The sequence below is a fragment of the Stegostoma tigrinum genome, chromosome 7, assembly GCF_030684315.1.
Source record: "Stegostoma tigrinum isolate sSteTig4 chromosome 7, sSteTig4.hap1, whole genome shotgun sequence".
Classification (NCBI taxonomy): domain Eukaryota; kingdom Metazoa; phylum Chordata; class Chondrichthyes; order Orectolobiformes; family Stegostomatidae; genus Stegostoma; species Stegostoma tigrinum.
The window spans coordinates 98,252,531-98,276,812 of NC_081360.1; the positions used below are offsets into that span (position 1 = coordinate 98,252,531).

Here is a 24,282-nt window from a genome sequence, read left to right on the forward strand (position 1 = left end):
AGGATAGATGTAGTTGCACTTGAGGAGGTGAAGAGATCCACCAGGATGTTGCCTGGTGTTGAGTTTTACAGCTATGAAGTGAGGCAGGATAGGTTTAGGTAGTTTCCTGTGGAGCATACGGAGTGGGATACGTTGGCGGTACAATGCTGTGAATCCAAATTGAGATGTATGGACAAGGTAAATAGAAAGCAGCTGTTCTTCTTAGTTGAACAAGGGAAACACTTTTAAAGGAAAGTCAGTAGATTTAGAGGGGATTTGAGTATGAAAACTTTCACCCAGATGCCAGAATGCACTCCCTTCTGGAATATTTGGGAGTGGAACACATAACCTGTAAAAGGTATCAGAGATAATGGGAACTGCAGATGCTGGAGATTCCAAGATAATAAAATGTGAGGCTGGATGAACACAGCAGGCCAAGCAGCATCTCAGGAGCACAAAAGCTGACGTTTCGGGCCTAGACCCTTCATCTAGGCCCGAAACGTCAGCTTTTGTGCTCCTGAGATGCTGCTTGGCCTGCTGTGTTCATCCAGCCTCACATTTTATTAACCTGTAAAAGGTACTTGGATGGGCACTTGAAGTGTCCTAACACTGAAAGTCTGGGCCTTGTGTGGGTAGTAATGTTTGTTTTGGCAGTACAGATTCGATGGGCTGAGTAGCCTCCTTCACGTTACAGGCAGGAAATCTGAATCAATGGGAGGGGATTGGCGAGGGGAAGACCCGACTGCATCACGTGTTTGTCGCAAACCCCTCCTTCATGACGCGAGCTTAAAAACGTCAGGGCCGCGACTAAAAATGGCAAGACCACATGACAAAGGTGACCTGATAGACAATGAGATTAACCAATCAGAGACCGGAACGTCCCACAGCGCCCGATGTCAATCGTAACCGCTGACCAATTAGCTGCAAGTTAGGAGGCGGGGCTTGCGTGTCTGCCCCCTCCCCCCCCAGGCCGCGGAGTTTGGTGAAGGGGCTTTGAGCCGGGGGAGGGAGAGTGTGGGGCGGTTTTATGCATTTATTTATTTTTTTAGGATGAATGCGGGAGCCCTCTCTCATTTTGACAACAAGGAGCACGTTTTGAAGCTGGGTGGTAGCTTTGACAGGCAGCCCAAGTGCGGCTTTCACACCATCCGATGTGAGTGGGGATGTTTGGCGGCGGCGTTGGGGTAAAGGCCTGCCCCCCCCCCCCATCACTGTGTGTGTGTGTGTGTGTGTGTGTGTGTGTGTGTGTGTGTGTGTGTGTGTGTGTGTGTGTGTGTGTGTGTGTGTGTGTGTGTGTGTAAAGGGGAGGTGCGGTGAGGTGAGGTGTGTGTGCGCGCAGGGGCTGAAACCTTACTATGATAGAGAAAGGGAACCAGAGAAACCGGTACTAGTTGCTGCCATTTGGAGTGAGGACTCAAATCCAGGTGATTTGGGATAACAAGGTGTGAAGCTGGATGAACACAGCAGGCCAAGCAGCATCAGAAGAGCAGGAAAGCTAACGTTTCGGGTCTGCTTGGCCTAATGTGTTCATCCAGCTTCACACCGTGTTATCTCAGATTCTCCAGCTTCGGCAGTTCCTACTATCCAGGTGATTTGGGTTTTGATGTGCCTCACAATAAATTGAATAATAAACAAGCCTATAAAGAATGGGGTAGCATAGTAACCTGTCTGTCTCTGGAACAGAGACCTGAATTGAGAGGAACAAAAACAATGTTGCTGGAAAAGCTCAGCTGGTCTGGCAGCATCTGTGAAGGAAAGAACAGAGTTAATGCTTTGGGTCCAGTGACCCTTCAGAAGGTTCCTCAGGAATTCTGCGGAAGGGTCATTGAACCCAAAATGTTCCACTATTTTTCCTTCTCAGATGTTGCCAGACCTGCTGAGCTTTTCCAGCAACATTGTTTCTGTTCCTGATTTACAGCATCTGCAGTTCTTTCAGTTTTTAACTGAATTGAAAGACTTGTTGCAGCAGTATGATGTCAAATGTAGAAATAGAATGGGGAGGACTAGTACTATAGTACACGAGGTGGACATAAATGCTGTTATAATAAAACAGGCTTAATCCTCTCAAAGTAGCACAGGTACAGAAGCAAGTAGAAGTGATGCTCCAAGAAGACATCATCGAGCTGAGTCAAAGTGAGTGGAGTTTGCTGATTATGTTGGTTCCCAAACCTGATTGTCCTCAGTGATTCTGCATAGTTTATCGGAAGGTCAACGCCCCAACTAAATCGGACTTCTGCCCAAATTCAAGGCTAGAGGACCGTGTGGAAAATGTTGGACCAGCCGCACTCATCACAATGTTGGACTTCATGGTTACTGGCAAGTACTTTTGTTGGAGAGACCAAAGGAAGTTACTATATTTGTAACCTCAAATAACTATATCAATTTACAGTAATGCCCTTTGGAACGAAGAATGCATCAGCCACCTTTCAAAGATTTATGAACAGACTTGAGCTGAATATATGGAGACTTAGTGATCTTTTTCCATTTGTGCAAAGATCACAGTACATTTGGCAGAGCTTTTTGAAGGACTGCGGAAGGCAAAACTAGTCATAAATGTAGCAAAAGCTGAATTTGTGAAGGCAGAAATGACATTCTTAGGACACAACATTGGACATGGAATGATGGCACCAAGGAACGTGAAGATAAAGGCTGTTGAGGAATTTCTAAGATCATTCTCAAAAAAGGAAGTACTAAGATTTTTAGGACCGAGCAGATTCTGCCGGAGGTTTATACCAAACTTTAGTAGTGTGGTGGCACTGCTGATGGATTTGTTGAAGAACACACAATTTCAGTGGACAGAACAAGGCTCAGAGGCAGTTGAGAATTTAAAAGCAGTGTTAACTAGTTTTAGCCATATCTATCTGATTATAAGAAAATTGACAGGTCCTCAAAGGTGTATAAGAGGGTTTTTGAAAATCAGGATGAGTGAACTGTCATCAGAAGAGTAAAACTCTGGCTCTCACAGAAATCTTTAAGCCCTCTGATTTAAGCGCCATCTAAAAGCTAACACGGCACACTCAGCTAGCTAATATTTCTGACACAAAGATTTGACAAAAAGGCACGAATGTTCCAGAAGACACAGCCTGACTGTAGTTTAGAGAGTCTAAGCTTTACATTTTTTATCATTTGGTTTACGTAAGTAGGACTTCTTCTATTTATTGGAACAGCATATCTTTGGAATTTGTTTTATTTGGGAATAGTAGCTAGGGAGGAATTGTTCGGTTTGTTAGTAAGTCTGTTAATTTGTTAGATGAATAAATTGTTACTTGTTGATTGTAGAGTGACTGGGAGTTCGTTTCATTTATTCATCTCCTCTGTAACAAGAAGAAGTCAATAGATGGGAGGCTGGTTTGCATGGTAGATTGGACAGCGTTCACAACTCTGCAGTTTCTTTCAGTATTAGGAAGTGGAGTTGGCATACCATGCTGTGATACGATAAGATAGTATTCCTTGCATGATGGATCTATATAGATTTGTAATCCAGGTCTCCAGACCGTTACTTGAGTCTCTAGATTAATAGTCTAGTCATAATACCACTGCACCATTGCCTTGCTGGCCAATGTCCCATAAACATCTTCCTTCCCTCAAAGATAGATTTCCCTTAGAAGTGCAGTTGCCCTACATGTTCTTCCATCTCTTCCAACCTTTAGTTTGTCTGTGGTGGAGCTGCCTATTTCTTAGTCTTTGAGAAAATGGTGGTAAGACCCCTCCTTTTGAATTCTTTGCAGTGTGGGTATGGCTAAAGCTTTCTTCAGGAGTAAGTTCCAGGATTGTGATACTGAAGGAACAGCAATGTATTTCCAAGTCAGGATGATATGAGGCTTGGGTTGGGAACTTGCAAATGGAGATTTTTTTTTCCACACATCTGCTCTTTCTTCAAGATGGTAGAGTCTGTGTTTGAATGTTGTTGCCAAAAGGAGTGACGGTGAGTTATTGAAGCTCATCTTGTAAACGTTACACTTGCTCAGTTTTTCTCTACATGAGCTAATGTTGAGCTTTGGTATCCCAGTCTGCATGGCTTTGTGCTATGCTAAGTAGTCTGTAACTCTTTAGACAAAAGAATACGTAGTCTGCTAGAATCCTTAGTCATTGTGAAGTGATGTCTGCTTTTTCATTCCAGATGATTTCAAACCAGCATCCATTGACACTGCACGTGAAGGAGATCTTGAAGTTGGTAAAGGGGAACAAATCACAATCACCTTTCCAAATATTGAGGTATGAATTTAAACTGCTGACATTTTGCATGTTCATGTGCCAACAAGGTGTGCTAAAACTGAGAGTAGAGAGTTTTTTTTTAGTCATTGGCTAGTTGGCTGGACCAGCAATTATTGTCCAGAGGGTAGTTAAGAGTCAAGCATGTTGCTTTGGTCTGGAGTTGCATGTAGGTCAGACCGGGTAATTTTCTTCCCTAGAGGATGTTAGTGAACCGAATGAGTTTTAGTGACAACTGACAGTGGTTACATTGTGGGACAACCTAGAACGAGAGGTTGCAGTTTTAATCCAAAGCGTGTCAGATTTAAAACAGTTGAGGAGAAATTATTTTTCCTCAAAGTGTCGTGGATCTGTTGAATTCACTACCTCACTGCAGTGGGTGCTGGGATACTAAATAAATTTAAGGAGGAGATACACCAATTTTTTTATTCATAATGTGTTGAAGGGTTATGGGGAGTTGGCAGGAAAGTGGACTTGAGATCAGCTATGACTGTATTAAATGGTAGAGTAGGCTAGAGGGGGTGAATTGCCTTCTACTCCTAGTTCTTATGTGCAGGGTTGCAAATTGGCAAGCTTTATCCCAACTTCTTTATTGAGTTCAAATTTCACTATGTGTCATGTTCACATAGCATTAGCCTCAGCCTTTGTATTACAATTCAACTGACATTACCACCATAGCATGGCCTTCTGCCCTTCTTACATCCCTTTGAAACCTCTGTGCTCCTCAAATTTAGCCTCTTGTCTATCCCCATTGACTGACCTCCAGTATATTGGACGCTTCAAAGGATACCCACGTATGCACGCCTTTATAATCAAAAAAACTACAAAGTGAAAGAAATAGCCATACTTATAAACCTCTTTTCATTAAAACTTTGTATAATGTGTGAAACGAAGGGCAGTTTCCTTTATGTTTTGTGTCTGAAGCGAGCTTCCAGAGGAAGTGGTGGATGCAGGTATAGTTAGGTCATTTAAAAGACATTTTGATAAGTACCCAAATAAGAAATGTTCGGAGGGATGTGGGCCAAGTGCTGGCAGGTGGGACTGGTTTAGTCAGGATTATGGTTGACTGGTTGGAAAGAAAGGTCTGTTTCTGTGCTGTATGACTGTGACTGTAATCAGCCCAGTGGTTTATGACAACTGAACTTGACGAGCTTGCGCATTAGCAGAGAGTGTGTTTTAGAGAATTAAAGATTTTTAAAATTGGGAATTGTACAAACGGGCATTGAGCTGTTTAATAACCCTATCATCTAATAGTTGAGGGTATTTTTTTTAAACCAGGCTGCTGTGTCTTGCCTCGTGGCAAGCTGCTTGAGAGCAGTTTGCAATGATTTGGCTTTTTTCTGTACTAATTTGCATAGATGTTCTGAGATAACTGTTGGCTAAACTTTGATAGAAACTGATGAAACCAATTTCAAGTTCTTTTTTCTTTACAGCCTCCTTAAAGGCTGGGGAAATAATAGCAAGCAATGAGACATTCAGCTCAAATCCGGTATTAGAGCAGATGAATTGGAAGCTAGATTGGCCCATCTGAAACCAGGCAAATGACAGACATTGATTTTCTCCTTTTTTCCTCTCTATTTAAGGCACCCTTAAAATCTATTTGTTTAATTGACTTTCTGACTATCTGGCCTAATTGGTCCTTCAATGGTTTTGTGTCAAATGATGTTTGATGTTACTGTGATGTGTCCTCGCGTGTTTCTGTTTACACAAATATTTCGATTTTTTTTGGAAAATTCATATTTTAAGTGGGTTGTGAATTGCCTTAATTGAGAGTATAACTGCAGTTTGGAGGTAGCTAGTTCTGCTCTAATCAAGCGCCCTCCCATCTATCTTCATCCAATTGTATCCAGATATCTTTCAGTTCCTTTTTGACATGCTTATCTAGTTTCTCCTAATATAAGGAGTGTTGCAGAACAGAGACCTTGGACTGCGGGTTCATAGTTCCTTGAAAGTGGAGTCACGGGTAGAGACAGGGTCGTGAAGCAGCAGATGTTTGGTATGCTTGTTTTTGGTCAATGTATTGAGAATGAGAGGGACACAGTGTTGTTAAGGGAAGCCCAGTGGTATTAACGCTGGACAATTAATCCAGAGTTCTGGGTTCGAATCCTACCATGGCAGATGGTGAAATTTGAATTCAATAAAAATATCTGGAATTAGGGATCTAGTGATAACCTTGAATGAGTTGCTGATTGTCAGAAAAACCTATCTGGTTTGCGAATGTCCTTACCTGGTCTGGCCTATGTGCGACTCCAGACACACAGCAATGCGGTTGACTTTCAATTGCTTTATATTTAAAAAAAACACGATGCCCTCATCCCGTGAATGAATTTTTAAAGAAGTTGGGAGATGGTGTTGTGGCTGTTTAGGACATTGGTTAGCCCACTTTTGGAGTACTGTGTTCAATTCTAGTCTCCCTTCTGTAGGAAAGATGTTGGGAAACTTGAAAAGATATTGGAAAAGATTTACAAGCATGTTGCCAGGCTTAGAGGGTTTCAGCTACAGGGAGAGGCTGAATAAGCTGGGGCTATTTTCCTTGGAGCATCGAAGGCTGAGGGGTGACCTGGTAGAAGTTTATAAAATCATGAGGGGCACGGATAGCATGCATAGCCAAGACCTTGACCTAAGGGATCATATCAATCTGCCTGGTTTAAATTTAAATTTTAACAAAGCTTGGCAGTTAACTGTCAGCTGTATTTAAACTGGTGTGTTGCCCATGGTAATGGCTTTGACAAAGTCTGCTTTCCCAACCTGATACCATCCTCTGCTTCTACGGTCTAATTGTTGTAGCCCTTTACAATAAATTTAAACTGTTTTGATAAGTGCAAGATGAAAAACTTTGATTTTGCAAATATATTTTTTTCTGTGCTACCAAATCACTATGCTTGATGTTATTGGTGGTCATTCATCCCAACTCCGAAACCATCTCTGCAGGAGTTCCATGCGGGAATTTCCATGTCCAACCATATTTTTTAGTGCTTCGTCAATGACCTTCCCTCCATAATGTCAGAAATGCAAAAGATCACTGAGTCGCAAATGGTGCTGAATATTACACAATCAGAAAACAGCCCATAACCACAGTAAAATTCGGACAACATTCAGGCTTGGGTTGATAAGTACCAAACAACATTTGTGCTGCACCAGGGCTGCGCAATGAGTATTGCCAAAAAGAATCTAATCATCTCCCTTTGACATTCAGTAGGAGGATCATCATTGAATCCTTGACTTATCAACATTACTGTTTATTGGAAGCTGAACTGGATGAGTCATGTAGTCATAGTTCTTATAAAAACAAGTCAGAGGCACATGTTAGGAGTGTGATGCCATACTGTCCGGTGTGATGCCATACTCTCCGGTCGCCCAGACAAAACAGTCAACTTCATTTATATGAAGGAGGCGAAGGAATTGGAAAAAGGGGATGGAATTTTTGCAGGAAGGTGGGTGGGAGGAGGTGTATTCTGGGTAGCTGTGGGATTCGGTGGGCTTGAAATGGATATCGGCTTCTAGGTGGTTGCCTGAGATGGAGATAGTGAGGTCCGGGAAGGTGAGTGCAGTGTTGGAGATGGTTCAGGTGAACTTGAGGATGGGGTGCAAGGTGTTGGTGAAGTGGATGAACTGTTTGAGCTCCTCGTGGGAGCACGAAGCAGTGCCAGTACCCGTTGTGGCCTGCTCTACTTCGGGGAAACCAAGCAGAGGCATAGGGACTGCTTTGCAGAACACCCACGCTCGGTTCGCATTAAACAACGGCACCTCCCAGTTGTAAGCTATTGCAACTCCCCCTCCCATTCCTCAGATGCCATGTCGATGCCACCCGAAGATTTCAGGAACAGCAGCTCATATTCTACTTGGGAACCCTGCAGCCCAATGGTATCAATGTGGATTTCACAAGCTTCAAAATCTCCCCTCCCACCCTATCTATCTCAAAACCAGCTCAGCTCTTCCCCACCTCCCTAACCTGTTCTTCCTCTCACCTATCTCCCCCCCATCCCCACTTCAAGCCGCACCTCCCTTTCCTACCTACTAACCTCATCCCACTCCCTTGACCAGTCCGTCCTCCTTGGACTGACCTATCCCCTCCCTGCCTCCCCACCTACACTCACCTTTACTGGCTCCATCCCCGCCTCTTTGACCTGTCTGTCTCCACTCCACCTATCTTCTCCTTTATCCATCTTCTGTCCGCCTCCCTCTGTCTCCCTATTTATTTCAGAACCCCCTCCCCTCCCCTTTTCTGATGAAGGTCTAGGCCTGAAACATCAGCTTCTGTGCTCCCAAGATGCTGCTTGGCCTGCTGTGTTCATCCAGCTCCATGCCTTGTTATCTTTCTTTTCTTTTTTGACGCGCTTATCTAGCCAACTAGATAACTCATAGGCAGGATGGTTAAAAAGGGAGTTTAGTACACTTGCCTTCATTGCTCAGTCCTTTGAGTATGGGAGTAAATTTATAAATTCTGTGCCTGTGCATTTCCCTCCACTTCCCCTGACAAAGGAGCAGAGTTCCGAAAGCTTGTGATTTCAAATAAACCTGTTGGACTATAATATGGTGTCGTGTGCTTTATGACTTTGTCCACCTAGTCCAACATTGGCACCTCCACATCGCGTTTAAAAGACACTTAGATAAGTGCATGGAAAAGAAAGGTTTGGAGGGATATGGGCCAGGAGCAGGCAAGTGGGAGTAGTTTAGTTGGGATTATGTTGGGTATGGACTCATTGGACTGAAGCGTCTGTTTCTGTGCTGTATGACTGACTCTACTACCATGAAAGCCAAATGCAGCAGATGCATGGGAATATGATCACCTGTGAGTTCCTTTCCAAGCCATTGACAATCTTGGTTTGAAACTACATCACTATTCCTTTGGTGCTCCTGGTCTTGTCCCGGAACACCCTCCAGAATCTATTGCACATGGTATTCCTACACCACATGGACTGCAGAGGATCAAGGAGGTATCTCATAACCACCTTGAGGGCAATTATGGGTGGACAGTAAATGCTGGCTTTTGCAGCAACACCCGCACCCATAAAAATTTAAAATGCTGTAATGGCATCTATATCAAAACAACAAAATTACTGATTTTTTTTTGTACTTGCTGTTGCCTTGTTCTGATAACCCACAGGCTTTTAAAATCCAAATTGAGATTTAGCATGAAGATATGCATTTACCTTCCCTGTCTTTTTTCTAGTTTTGGTGTTCATCTGAACCTTGCATCTTGACCCTTTGCCTTGGTTTCTAGGTTGGGTTGAAAATGGGGGAGATTCTTTTAGTGTGTGAGACAACTATACCTGCAGTTTTTCTGGTGCTTTACATCAATTTCAGAATTTCCAGTTTGTGTTCTCCACCTGCCTCTCTAGCATGGATAAGCAGTCCCTTTACATGTCCTTTTGCCATTAGGATGATTTCAGCCCTCCCTGCTTTTCCATGGATCAAACACCTACCACCAGCCTCCTCCGCCTGTCCTCCGCTTGTCCTCATTTACAGGAAAGATGTGGAAGCATTGGAAAAGGTGCAGAGGAGATTTACCAGCATGTTGCCTGGAATGGAGGAAAAGTCTTACAAGGAATGGTTGAGAGCGCTAGGGCTTTTCTCTTTAGAACGGCAAAGGATAAGAGGTGACTTGCTAGAGCTGTACAAAATGATCAGAGGTATCGATAGAGTGGGCAGCCAGAGACTTTTTTCCTAGGGTGGAGGCAGCTATTATGAGGGCGCATAATTCTAAAGTGAGTGGAGGTAGATATAGGGGAGATGTCAGAGGTAGGCTCTATATTCAGAGAGTGGTTGGGTCGTGGATTGCATTGTCGGAGAGGGTAGTGGAGTCAGCCTCATTAGGGGCATTTAAGCGGCTATTAGATAGGCACATGGATGATAGTATACGGTAAGGGTGGAGGTTAGGTAGAACTTAGGTTTAGGGTAAAAGTTTGGCACAACATCATGGGCCAAAGGGCCTGTGCTGTGCTGCACTGTTCTATGTTCTGGGTGACTGCGCTTTTAACTCCTCTTGCTTTCTTCACATCTAAGGTGTGGCTGTGGGTACCCACATGAGACCCATTTATGCCTGTCTCTTTGTGTACTTGGAACATTCTTTGTTCCAGTCCTATTCCGCCACCCAACTCCGCAACAACTCTTTCTCCAGTGTATCAATTATATCACTGGTGTTGCTTCCCTGACAACAGAATTGGAAAAGTTTATCAATTTCACTTCCAATTTCCATGCTGCTCTCTCCGTCACCTGGTCCACTCCTGACTTCTCCCTTCCCATTTCTGGGGATCGGCTGGCTACCAACATCCGCTACAAACCGACTGACTCCTGCAGTTACCTTGACTATATACATCCACCCTAATTCCTGTACAGATTCTAGTCCATTCACCCAGTTTCTCTGTCACATCTGTTCCGATAATTCCGAAACGTCCACCTTCTTCCTCAACCGTGGATGCCCAGCACTTCAGCCCTCTCTCCCCTCCCAAAACAGCGATAGTGTCCCTCGTATCCTCAACTGCATCCAGAGGATCATTAGCCACCATGTCTGGCATCGCCAGCAGGATTCTTCCACCAGACACATTCCCCTTCCCTCCCTTGTCTGCCTTTTGCAAGGACCGTTTCCTGCAGGATACCCTGGTCCATTCCTACTCTCCCAAACCACTCCCCACCACCCCCCCCCCCCCCCCAACACCTTCCCCTACAACCGCAGAAGGTGTAATCCTACCTGTTTACCTCCCCCCTTCAGTAACCAAGGCCCCAAACACACCTTCCAAATGAAGCAGCATCTCACCTGCACTTCACTCAATCTAGTCTACTGCATTTGCTGCTCACAATGTGGCCTCCTCTGCAATGGGAAAACGATGGGTAGACTGGGTGGCTGCTTTGCAGAACACCTATGTTCTGTCTGCACAAAAGACCCTGAACTTCTAGTTGCCTGCCACTTCAACACACCACCTTGTTCCCTGGCCAATATCTCTGTCTCAGTCTTCTAGCAGTGCTCCAGCGAAGCTCAGCGCAAACTGGAAGAAGTGTCTCATTTTCCGCTTGGGTACTCTACCACCTTCTGAACTCAATATCAAGTTCAGCAGTTTTATGGCTTGAGGTCCTTTCTCCCATGTCCTTAACCCAACCCCATACCCCAGGATAACAAAGTGTGAAGCTGGATGAACACAGCAGGCCAAGCAGCATCTCGGGCACAAAAGCTGACGTTTCGGGCCTAGACCCTTTTAGGTCCAAAACGTCAGCTTTCGTGCTCCTGAGATGCTGCTTGGCCTGCTGTGTTCATCCAGCCTCACATTTTGTTATCTCGGATTCTCCACCATCTGCAGCCCCCATTATCTCCCATACCCCAGGCCTTGTTATCACATAGTCTACAATTACACACTACCCATCATCAGCCTGTAGGTAGTCCCTATTAGCAGCTATTCATTATTCTGGGCTGACCATTATCCACTCCTGTCTCTGTCCAACTGTTCTTTTCTCTTTTTGGGCTCAGTCTGCACCTCTTGTTTACTCCTTACCCCTCCCCTTCCCTATCTTCTGCTTTAAAAAAAACCCTTTTCCTGGCTACCGTCAGGGTCACCAGACCTGAAACCTTAACTCTAATTTCACTCCACAGATCTGCTGAGATTTTCCAGCAATTTGTTTTTGTTTGAAACTGAACTGTTGTCTTTTGCCTTCATCTTCAAGTTAATAACATGGTGTGTCAATCATTCACCCATTTCCATTCGCTTCATAAGTCATGGAGAACCAAAGGATGCTATCAATTTCAGGGGTGTCTTCTTCACACAGGGTGGTGCGTGTATGGAATGAGCTGACAGAGCAAGTGATGGAGACTGGTACAATTACAACATTTCAAGGGGATCTGGATGGGTAAATGAATAGGAAGGGTTTAGAGGGCTCTGGGCCAAATGCTGGTAATTGGGAATGGTCAGATTGGGATGTCTGGTCAGCATGGGTGAATTTCTGTGCTGTATGCCTCTAGAACTGTTCAATAATTCTATCAAAACAGCCTTTGCCCCTTGCTCTCTCCCTGCAGCCTTGTAAATTTTACCTGTTTCTAGTAGATGCAGTGCCCTTTTGAAATGTTGAAACTTTTTGACTTTCGACTCCACCGTTCTTTTCGAGGCATGCATTCCAGATCATAATTTGCATTGTAATTTTTTTCCCCTCCTTTGTCCCCTTGATTCTTTTGCCAAGTATCTTGCATCTGTGTACTCACGTTCTGGCATGAGAAATAGTTCCTCCGTATCTATTCCTGTCTCTCTTTGTGACTTTGTACAATCATAGAGCAGCAGAGCGTCAAGGGAAGGCCTGTGGTCTAATGTTGGACAAGGTTATGTTTTATATCTCGGATATACAAAGATTTAATTTATTTTCTTTAAATTTTCCAATCTATGCTTCAGCCCTGCCTTCCAGCTTTTTCTACATTTTCTTGCATTTCTATGTGTTCGATCCATGAGCATAATAAAAGCAGACACATGTAAATAAACTTGGCAAATTGAATATTATATTGGATTTTGGAAGAATTACCCAATTAGTCTCAGTTCCCTACTTTATCCTCATGGCCATGCAAAATTTTCCTTTTGTTACACCTCACTGGGGTATTGGAAATTGAGTGCTGCATTTCTGGAGTCATTACAAAAGTGAAAGAGTTTCTGAAAGTACATAAAACTATGTATGCAAGTTACCTGACTTTTGGGCATTGTATTCCAGAAACATGAATTGCTATTTATTACAAGTAAGTGCATTCTACCTGTGGAGAAACAACTATGAAATGTTAATACAGATTTCAACTAGTTAGTGAAAACTCCCTTATGTTTCCCTTTGTAAAGTTTCCCCTGCACGTATATAGACAGACACAAGACAGGCACAAGGAAAATGGATGTCATGAACAGAAGGAAAGACTAGGAAAGCTGTCCAGTGCTCCCTGACAATCACATTCACTGAAATAATCCCTTTGGCTTGTTACAACTTGTCCTCCTTGTTCTTTGTTCTTCGGGTACTTGAGACCTATTCGGTTGAGAGCAACTGAGGGAAATAAGCTGGCTTTCTTAAGGTGTTTACTGCAGAGAGAAGGGCCTCCTGGAGATCTGATAGCTTCCGTCTAATCTTTCATACCTGCAATCTATTCAGCAGGAGTCAAACACACAGCTGCTGGCAGGCAGGTCTTTGTCATTAGCAATAGCCTGTGGAATGGTAAACCAATCAACTATTTAATGCCAGGATAATGAAATGTGGGGCTGGATGAACACAGCAGGCCCAGCAGCATCTCAGGAGCACAAAAGCTGACGTTTCGGGCCTAGACCCTTCCTCAGAGAGGGTGATGGGGTGAGGGTTCTGGAATAAATAGGGAGAGAGGGGGAGGTGGACCGAAGATGGAGAGAAAAGAAGATAGGTGGAGAGGAGAGTATAGGTGGGGAGGTAGGGAGGGGATAGGTCAGTCCAGGGAAGACGGACAGGTCAAGGAGGTGGGATGAGGTTGGTAGGTAGGAGATGGAGGTGCAACTTGGGGTGGGAGGAAGGGATGGGTGAGAGGAAGAACGGGTTAGGGAGGCAGAGACAGGCTGGACAGGTTTTGCTCCACTAGAGCAAATAGCAGCGCAAACAGCACTTGCAATTAAATGTGGGGTAACCTGCTTCACAATGAGTGCAGCAATCCTTGGTTTATAAAGCAATCCTCTTCCCATTGCAGTCCATAATGTAGAAAAATAAAACAATATTGTCTTTTTGTTATTATCTTTATAATAAGTTAGTATTAAATCTACTCCTGCTTCACGTCTTAGGAGTTCAGTTCAGATCACAGCTAATGTTCCCTCTTAGCTGCCTGCCTACAGCCATTCTGAGAGTCTCCGCAAGATTCATTGCTGGCTATTGCATTGATTTCCAGTTCAGCAGAAGTTGCTGGCATTCATTAACCCAAATTAGCAGTAATGCTGATTGCATCATTATTTAGTGCTGGTCACTGTGCAACTGATTTTTACTTTAATGATCTTTTCAAACTGAAATGATTGACTTTGTTTAAACAGGGCTCAACATCACCCATCTCGGTGTTTAAAGGCTCAAAGAGACCTTACCTGAAGGAGTGTGTTCTCATTGTGAATCACGACACTGGGGAATATCGACTGGAGAAACTTACCAGCAACATCACTGTGAAGAAAACCAGGTGGGTTGTACCATGCTAAGTTTGTTGATGTACCACGAAAAGGTCACTGTGTCCTTTCTCACTCTGGCAGGTATTTTTGTCAATCTGTGGATCTGATTTAAGAATACACCTTTAATTTTGTGGTCAATCTATGGACCAGATTGACCACAAAGTTAGGATGTGTGTTCTTAATTCCAGTTCTTTTTGAGGGTGAAGGGCGCAGTGGTTTATTTAAATGAAACCAGAATGCTGAGATGGTTCTCATTAGGGAGAATCAAGGAGGGATTTAATGGCAGTTAGCAAAATAGTGATACATTTTGTTGGAGCAAGTGAAGGGAAATTGTTTAATAAAGCTATGCATTGTCCCTAAAATTTAGAACTATTATGTCGCCAAGATGAGAGGAGATACTTTTGTGATCTGGATTTCATTACTTGAAGGGGTGCTGAAACAGGTTCAATTGTAACTTCAAGTAGGAAATAGCATATCAACTTGGAAAGGGAACAAGATTGATGTGGCTATGGGGAAAGAGTCAGAAAGTGGACCTAATTTATAACCCTGTTGAAGAGCCAGCACAGTAGTGATGGACCAAATGGCCACCACCTTGTTCTGTGCCATTCTGCTGGGGGTGGCTTGCAACTATTGTGCAGATTTTCCCTAATTCTGCATTGTGTGAGAATTTTGCACAGTGGTCACAGGTGGGTTTTGAATAGAAATGTTAAAAGATGTAGATTAATATGATTAGAAAGTAGATTTAAACTGTGTGGCTCATAATGAGGCCAACGTGGGGCATGGCTGCGTATTTCATGGGCCTGGTGAGTAGTTTCTGTGCTGTAAAAAAACTCTGATTCCATTCAGGGCGGAAGGAAGTAGCAAAATCCAATCTCGCCTTGATCAACAGACCAATCGTCTGGGGCAACAAATGCGCCTCAATGCCAAGGCCTCCCTTACAGCAAAGAATTCTCCTCCAAAGGAAAAAATGTCACCAACTTCTCAAATGGATGATATTGAACGAGGTATGTGGTAGCAATTTAATGTCTGTCTTCTCTCCTTTTGCTGTGCTTGTCTTTTGGCTCCTCTTTGAAAGAGCTATCTGTTTCAATTTCAGTCCTACTGCGTTTAATCTCTGCAGGTTTTCATCTGGTCTTGTCTTCCCTCTCTCTTTCCTGAAGATTCCAATTCATAAACATGCAGAGGATGGAAGTTATTTAATGGTTTGTGCCAGCTGCTTGCCGCATGGAGACTATTGATGGTGTCTTTTGGGGTACTACAGCTTCTTGCTGGGCTCAGCCCCTTCAGAGACCCCCTGCTTGGTTGGGGTGCTTGGTTGACGTTAGGGCTGTGGCCCACAGCCAGACAGCAGCAGCACCTTCTGGGTGCAAATCTGTAGCATTGGTACAGCACAGGGAGAGACTACAAGCCTGAGAGAGGGAAAGTTCCGGGATTTCCTGCAATAAACAGTCTGAAAATGAATTTCGACTTAATGAGATTGCCAATCCCAGCAGTAAAGAAAAATGATGCCAAAGGAGTGTTGAATGCAGACACATTTTTGAAGAGTTTGTACAAATTGCACTGGTTACATGACAATTCAATTCTTAGCAAATACTAAATCGGCAATAAAGTTTTTTTTCAGACGTTGAGACTGTGAAAGGCGTTATGCAAATGAGAGTCGTTTTCAGTTTGTTTTTTCTTTGTATCAGGAGAAATTGCCATGACTTTTTGCTTGAATGACATTAAGCACGCCAAACAACGAGGTTTGATTGTTTATGGATTAAATCAACATCATGCTGTGTCTTTAATTAACCATTAATTAAACAGAGTCCAGATGGGAGTAAGATGCTCTTAATGTACTTCACATTCCAGCTGGGGTTTGAATCATTTTTCTAATTAGTTGAAAATTGTCTCCTGGGAGAGAGAGGCTGTGATTGCATATCATCTGGGGAAAGTTGTTATTGAATTGTGAAATTGTAGGTTTATGGATGTGAGCAAAAAGTGTTTAATTTTTTTTCTCCAGAAGGTTTTCACTTTTTAAGCATGGGAGTAGTAGGCTATTTGGCCCCTTGAACCTGTCCCTCCATCCATAAAGATCATGGTTGATCTTCTAACTCTGTGCCATTTTCCCACACTAACCACGTAGCTGTTGGTTTCTAGAAATTAAAGATCCTTGTTTTGAATATACTCAATGATTAATACTCCTGAACCCTCCAGGACAGAGAAGTTCAAAAATTCACCACCCTCTGAGTTTATGAATAGTATGCTCTTTGTTTAACCATATGAATGTAAGAAATAGGAACAAGAGCAGGCTCAGTCATTTGATAAGACCATTTGCTCCTCTTATTGTGGTCTCAATTCCATACTCACGCCTGTCCCTGACAACAATTGACTCCCTTATTGTTTAGGAAACTATAACTCTATCTCCACTGTTGTATGGTGGGGAGTTCCAAAGTCTCAGGACCTACTGAAAGGAAAAATTCTCCTCCTTTTACATGGGAGACCTTTTTTTAAAACTGAAGCCGCCTTCTGAAATTTCACCCTTTCAAATCCCCTCAGAAGTGTGCCTGTTTCAATAAGATCACCTTGTTCTAAAAGCTAATGGAAACAGTTCTTGCTGTTCCTCAAGATAACTTCCACGTGTTGGGCATCAGTCAAGTGAAACATCCAGATATTCTAAGTCAGGATGGTCTGCCCTGGAAGCAAACCTGCAAGTGGCATTCAAGATATGCATTTTTTTTTTAACCAAGCACTCACTCTTAAGTTGTAGGCATCACTGACTGGGCCAGCATTTATTACCTATTCGTAGTTGCCCTTGAGAAGATGGTGCTGAACTGCCACCTTGAACCGCTGCAGCCCATTGTGCTGTAGACATCCACAATGCCTAGTTTCAATAGGTCATCTGGAGATTTTCTCACTGACTACTTTTTGATTTCTGGGGATTGGATCACTTGATTACATTGCCTTCTGCATGACTGATCGGATAATCCTCAACTTGACTTTTCTGCTTTTTCTTCATAATGCTTGATTCCTTTGCTAATTAAAAACCTGTTCATCTCAGCTTTGAATATATTTGATGGGGGAGATGATGTCCTAGTGGTAATATTGCTGGACTGTTAAATTCAGAGACCTATGTAACATTCTGGCAACCTGGGTTCAAATCCTGCCACAGCATATGGTGGAATTTGAATTCATAGAGTCAGAGAGCTATACAGTATGGCAGCAGACGCTTTGGACTAAATGCCGACCAGATATCCTAGGTTAATCTAGCCTTGTTTGCCGGCATTTGGCCCATATCCCTCTAAACCCTTCCTATTCGTATACCCATCCAGGTGCTTTTTAAATGTTATAATTGTACCTGCTTCCTCCTCCACCTCTGGCAGCTCATTCCATACATTCACCACCCTTTGTGTGAAAAAGTTGGCCATCAGATCCATTTAAATCTTCCCCTCTCAACCTAAACCTAAATTCTCTAGTTTTGGGCTCTACTACCATGGCGAGAAGCTCTTGTATTCACCCTTTCTATGCCCCTTGTGATTTTATAAACTCTATAACGTTACCCCTCACCTCTAAGGGAAGTGGCCCTGGTCTATTCGGCCTCCCCCATAGCTCAAACCTTTAATTCCTGGAAACATCCTTGTAGTCTTTTCTGAACACTTTCAAGTTTGTCAACATCCTTCCTGTAGCTGGGAGATCAGAACTGAATGCGGTATTCCAAAATTAACCTAACCATGTCCTGTACAGCCACAAAAGATCCCCAATTCCTATATTCAATGCATTGACCAGTAAAGGCAAGCACACCAAATGCTGCCTTCACTATCCTGTCTGCCTGTGATTCCACTTTCAAGGAATTATGAACCTGCACTCCAAGGTCTCTTAGTTCAGTAACACTCCCCAGGACCCTTACCATTAAGTGTATAAGTCCTGCCTTTATTGGCCTATCCAAAATCAATTGAAATCTGTAATAAAGAATCTAGTGCTAACCATGAAACTGTTGTCGATTGGCAGAAAAACCCAACTGGTTCACTGACGTCCTTTAGGGAAGGAAATCTGCCATTCGTACCTGGTCTGGTCTACATGTGACATGAGATACCACTAAGCTTTTGCCTTCCCAGAGCCCTTCTCTGACTCTTGCTAGTTTGTGTATTTTAATGGATGCCTCCAGCTCTACCACATTTTGCTTGAATGTCCATTCTTGCTTATGCCTGGAAACTGAGTCGGCGTCAGCTGCTCACCAAGGGTAGTGTCACAGTCTAATGTTCATCTACCATGGAGGCATGATAGCTAAGTTTTATTCATTCATGGGATGTAGATGTTGCTGGCTGGGGCAGCATTAATTGCACGTCACTAGTTGCCCTGGAGAACATGATAAGTAACTTATTTAGAAATACGTTTGCATTACTGTTGATTCTGCATTCAAATAAAAATATTTTATGCTTGGTTAAAGAGTTGATGGCAGAGGTTGGCACTATGGACCAGCTGAGTAGCTCGGATAGTTCATCTGAATCCAAGGGCTCTTCATCCTCCTCTTCAAGTAGTGATAGCTCCAGTGATTCTGAGGATGAGGCACACAAGCCTGCTCCCCTCCCATCAGTATCTTCCTCTCATCCAGTTTCAATGCCGTTAATATCACCTTCACTACCTCAGCATCACACATCAACAGCAGATGTCGTCAGCAGCAGACCTGCAGAATCTATCAATACGTTGCGTAAGTAGATTTTTTTTAACCGTTTAGATGAAATTCTAATATTTTCTGGTTTTGATAACCTGTAGGTGTTGAATGAAATCCAAACCATCTCATATAGTCAAAGATAGGTTGAGTGAAGTTAAAGGGCGCAAGAGAGATCATGAGGTGTGGGAGCCATTCAACCCATTGTGCCTTCTCTGCCATTCAGTGAGATCGTGGCTGATCTGACCGACCACAGTTCCACTTTCCTGCCTTTGCCTCAGAGCCTTTTGAATTAAGCATATTCAAATCATTACAGGATTCAAAGTTGAATATACTTAATAATCCTGCATCTGCAGCCTTCTGTGATAAAGAATTCCACCGTTTCACAGCTCTCTGAGAAGAGATTCCTCCTCACCACTGTCTTAAATGGGCGACATTTCACACTGAGACTATGCTCTCTGATCTTACATCCTCCCACAGTCAGCAGTGGGGAAGGAACAAACGTTTCTACATCTTCTGGCCCAGTCCCCTTGAATCTTTTATGTTTCGATAAGGTCACCTCTCATTTTTCTAAAGTCCAATGAAGCTCATCTAGGGGAAATATATCAGGGCAATACAATATTGGAGCACACTTTCTGTTTTGCAAAAGAGTGTAACATTATTGGTGATTTATTGATATTTTAATCGATTTGCCCAGATGTGTTATTGATACACATCTGGAGCAGACGAGTCTTGAATCAAGGCCTTCTGGACCATACGTAGGACACTGTTACTGCACCACAAGATTTATACTCCAGGTTATGGTACTGGGACCATGTGAAACAGAAGGCAATTTAACTCCTCAAAACTGTCATCTTCACAAGTCATGTGTAATCTACTGTTAATGATTAGCTCTACCTCATCCATTTAATTCCATCATGATTTCATCCTCATCCAATCATTCCCTTAAAGTAATTTAGCAAAATTCCCCGAGCTCCCCAATTTTGTTCTGTTTCATTTTACAGTTGATGCTAAAGTGGTCAGAGTAGATGCAGCTTGTAGATTAACATCCACATTGCTGCAAACAATACTGTCTTTCCCCCCTCTTGTCAGGTGGTGAATGGTTGTCTCCGATAGACAGTGAGCCAGGCCACTATTTGAAGTCAATTTCTAAATCTGATCATTGGCGAATATAACTCAATTAGATCCACAAGTAAGTTTCCAAATGGCCTTACGGGTAACGATGACATGTCGACATTGTCAGCAATCACTCACTAATGAATGTGATTGGCCACCTAGGAAATTCTATGTCACTGATCATGGGTTTTGTGACCCCTTGTGTGGTTGAACTCAATCCCAGAGCAGCATCTTTGACCACACGTTCGGCAGGTGTTAGCAGCTGTTGGCAACGTTGGGAGAGAGACCTACCCCATTGTCAGGGTTAGCAGCATTGTCTTTCAGTGACAGGATTTAGAACATGGTTTGCAGAGATGACTGCTTTCACTACCTTTTTTTTGTCAGCTCAGGTAGCTGCTACAGGGTTTTGTGTGCGAGTATATGCATGTGAAAGAGTGAGATTTTCTCATAATATTTAACAAAATTTGTGGATTTCTCAAATTTTTAAATACAGCAATTTCTTGAACTGGGTTGAATAAAGCATTTTTTATTTCTTATTACATTTTCAGGCAGTGATCTGCAGCTAAGTGACTCTGGAAGTGACAGCGATGAGTAAAGAATCCTTCGTTGTGTGACCGAAGAGACAGAGCGTGATAATACCACAAATTTTTTTTTAAAACAGATACCTGTGCCAAAAAGGAGGAGGAACAGGAAGAAAATTGCCATTGTATAGCGGTGTTGTTTTTGAGTGAACGTGTGCGTGTATACATTCAGATAAATTATACTTAATAAACTTTTGTAGTAACAAACAGCTACTGCAAAAACTTCGAAGTAATCAGTATAAAGTGACAGTGAACGAATGAGTTGTTGTAAGTTGGAATGCAGCTAGCTGTGTTGTCTTTTTGAACCTGTTTCTTGTTTTCTGCCTTAATGATGTATTGTGCAATACTTGATGTCTTAACTAAATCAATTCTGAGACTCTTAAATCAGATACTGATACTCTGCACTATCTGAAAAGGAAGGAACTTGTAATTATTGCAATTACATTATGCTGTAAGCAGGACTTAAGGTTTTCAAACATTTCGTTTTGCATTTTCACAGACTTCTGGAAATGGCTGTGTATGTACACACAGATGTGTGTATAAATGTTGATATTTTCCTCTAATGGAAAGCACTTTTTAAGAGAAAAAACTTTGGCTGTTTTCACTGTGAGCAGTTTATTTAAAATGGAAATAACCATGGAAATTTGATTACAGAATCACTTTTGGTACTTCCTTGATCCAAGTGATATCAGTAAAGTTATTTTTTTTTTTCTTTTCTCAACAGTGTGACTTAAGCGTGATACATTTATATTAAAAATGTATTTTGTAAAATATTTAATAAAGTGAGCGTTACTTTCAGTCCAGTCTTCTGTGAACTTGAGATACACTTCCAATTGTCAGGAAATTGAATCTTGGAAATGTAATTCCTCACTGTTTAAGACTTTGTGGCATTTAATTTTGGCCTGTGGAGGGGGCAAGTAAATGGTGGGGGTGTGGGATGTGGCGCATGGGTGGGTAAGTTGGATGAATTTCAAGTCTTTGCTGTGTTTGAAATGTCACTGCCAGATGTGCAAAATTATCAAATGAGTTTCTTAGCAACCACAAACACTTGAGGCATTTTCTAAGGAGTAGAAATGTTTACAAAAAAGGAGCTAGAGGGGGCCATTTTGATCCTTCAAGCCTGCTCAGACAATCAGCATGATTATGGCTGATTATCCAACTCAGCACTTCGTACGTGCTTTATCTCCTGTACCTTTTTGAACCCTTTAGCCCCAAGAATTTTATCTAACTACTTAAAATACTGAATGATTTTAATCTCAACTGCTTCCTGTGACAATGATGTTGCCATAAAGCGGAGCTTATCTTGTGATCAGCCGTAAAGGAAAACCTCCACTTTGATGAAGGTGTGTCACCAAACTGAAATGTTAACTCTGTGTTGCTTTTTCCACAAGTGCTCCCTGGCCCACTCAGTATTACCAGACGTTTCTTTTTGCTTTTGAAAGACATTTCCATCTTATTCCTCACAAATTCCAAATTTGCTCAATCCTTCAATCTTTTGGTGGACAGTATCTCAAATGTTAAAGCATTTCACATAGTCAATTTTCTTCAATTTACATGATCTGTCATTGCATTTCAATAATTCTATCTAATTTAGTTCCAGATCTTACTCTGCCCAAGCTCCAGACCATAAGATATAGGAGAAGAATCATGCCATTTGACCCATCAGTCTGCTCCACCATTCAAAACTGGCTGATGTGTTTCTCGACCCCATGCAACAAGGGCACAATGTCAGAGTGAAGGGATGACCCTTTAGAACTGAGATGAGGCAGAACTTCTTCAGCCAAAGGGTGGTGATTCTGTGGAATTCATTGCTGCAGAGGGCTATGGAGGTCAAGTCATTGAGTGTCTTTCAGACAGATAGGTTTTCAGTTAGCAAAGGGATCAAGGGTTACAGGAAGAAGGGAGGAGAATGGCTTGAGAAACGTATCAGAATGATGGACTGAGTAGCCTTTATCTGAAGGTTTTCTGATCAAAATCTGACCTAATTTACTGAGCAGATACCGTCTGCTCAGAACTCTGATGCAACGAAAAAGACTGACCGTGAGACAACAGTGTTCCGTGGAAAGCGAGCGTTAGAATGATACCTCGACATAGTGTGGTAAGCATCTTGCCTGCTATTTTACAGTAAATAGTTTGCATTTATATAGCACCGTTTTATAAGAACTCGCAAAAAGACATTGCCCAACAGCAAGGTCCCATTATTGTTGTTGGATGGGCAGTTTTTTTTCTATCCATTTTGTATGATCTGGGCGTCGCTAGCTGGCTAGCATTTCTTGCCCATCCATAGTTACCCTTGAAGGTGTTGGTGAGCTGTCATCTTGAGCAGCTGCAGTCTTCCTACTGTGGGTTGACCCACAATGCTATTAGGGAGGGAATTCCAAAATTCTGACCCAGCAACAGTGAAGGAATGGCGATATATTTCCAAGTCAGGATACTGAGTGGCTTGGAGGGGAATTTGGAGGTGGCAGCGTTCCCATATGGCTGCTGCCCTTGTTCTTCTAGATGGAAGTGGTAGTGGGTTTGGAAGGTGTTTTGAGGATCTTTGGTGAATTTCTGCAACTGGGGAGTATTCCATCACACACCTGACTGGCCTTGTAGATGGTGGACAGGCTTTGAGGAGTCAGGAGATGAGAGTTACTTGCCGCAGTATTCATAGCTTCAGGCCTGTTCTTGTAGCCGCTGTGTTAATGTGATGTGATGAGTCCAGTAGAAGTGACAAGATTGATGAAGGGCAGAGTGGTAGATGTTGTCTAGATGGACTTTAGTAAGGCCTTTGACATGCTAGACTGTTTAGTAAGGTTAGATCACATAAGATTCAGGGAGATCTAGCCAATTGGATACAAAATTGGCCTGACAGTAGGAGACGGACGCTGGTGGTAAAGGGTTGTTGTTTTAACTGGAGGCCTGTTGACTAGGCTTTTGCTGCAGATTTGTGCTGTGTTCACTTTTGTTTGTTGTTTGTACAAAAGATTTGAATGAGAATATAGGAGCCATGGTTAGTAAGTTTGTGGATGACACCAAAATTGGTGGTATAGTGGACAGTGAAGAATGTTATCTAAGAGGGATCTTGATAAGCTGGGCCAATGGGCTGAGGAGTGACATGTAGAGTTTAATTTGGATAAATGCAAAGTGTTGCATTTTGGTAAGACAAACCAGGGCGGGACGTATACTGTTAATAGTGGAGCCCTGGTGAGTGTTATCGCACCGACAGACCTAAGGATTCAGGGACATAGTTCCTTAAAAATGGCATCTCAGGTAGACAGGGCGGTGAAGACGGTGTTTGGCACACTTGCCTTCATTGGCAAGAGCATTGAATATGAGTTGGGATGTCATATTGTGGCTGTATAAGACAGCAGTGAGGACACTTTGGAGTAGAGGGTACAGTTTTGGTTGTCCTGCTATAGGAAAATGTTTTTAACCTGGAGAGGGACCAACAAAAGACTTACATGGATACTACTAATACAGGAAGGTTTGAGTTATACAGAGAATCTTCAGTATTATTTCTGTCAGGACCCTAGATTCAATGACCCTACATTCTATCATTTCATCATCATTTCTACTGAGTGGTCCTCGATAATCTGTTGGCCACCATCTCTCAGGTTTTCTGCATTGAAAGAGACATACT

The 24,282-nt window shown here is 42.7% G+C and overlaps 1 protein-coding gene across 1 annotated transcript; it reads left to right on the forward strand.

Annotated features, from left to right (window-relative positions):
- The first annotated feature begins 937 nt into the window (after nt 1-937).
- On the forward strand, nt 938-21,436 carry eaf2 (ELL associated factor 2). The gene is made up of 6 exons (XM_048533658.2): nt 938-1,132; nt 4,100-4,194; nt 14,187-14,323; nt 15,159-15,316; nt 18,739-18,999; nt 20,625-21,436. The coding sequence occupies exons 1-6, from the start codon at nt 1,030-1,032 to the stop codon at nt 20,669-20,671; spliced, it is 801 nt and encodes a 266-aa protein (XP_048389615.1). The 5' UTR covers nt 938-1,029; the 3' UTR covers nt 20,672-21,436.
- The last annotated feature ends 2,846 nt before the right edge of the window (nt 21,437-24,282 follow it).

Coding starts and splice junctions, on each gene's coding strand:
- eaf2 (XM_048533658.2), top strand. CDS start 1,030: ATGAATGCGGGAGCCCTCTCTCATTTTGACAACAAGGAGCACGTTTTG. Junction 14,324..15,158: donor ATCACTGTGAAGAAAACCAG/GTGGGTTGTACC, acceptor GATTCCATTCAG/GGCGGAAGGAAGTAGCAAAA. Junction 19,000..20,624: donor AGAATCTATCAATACGTTGC/GTAAGTAGATTT, acceptor TTACATTTTCAG/GCAGTGATCTGCAGCTAAGT.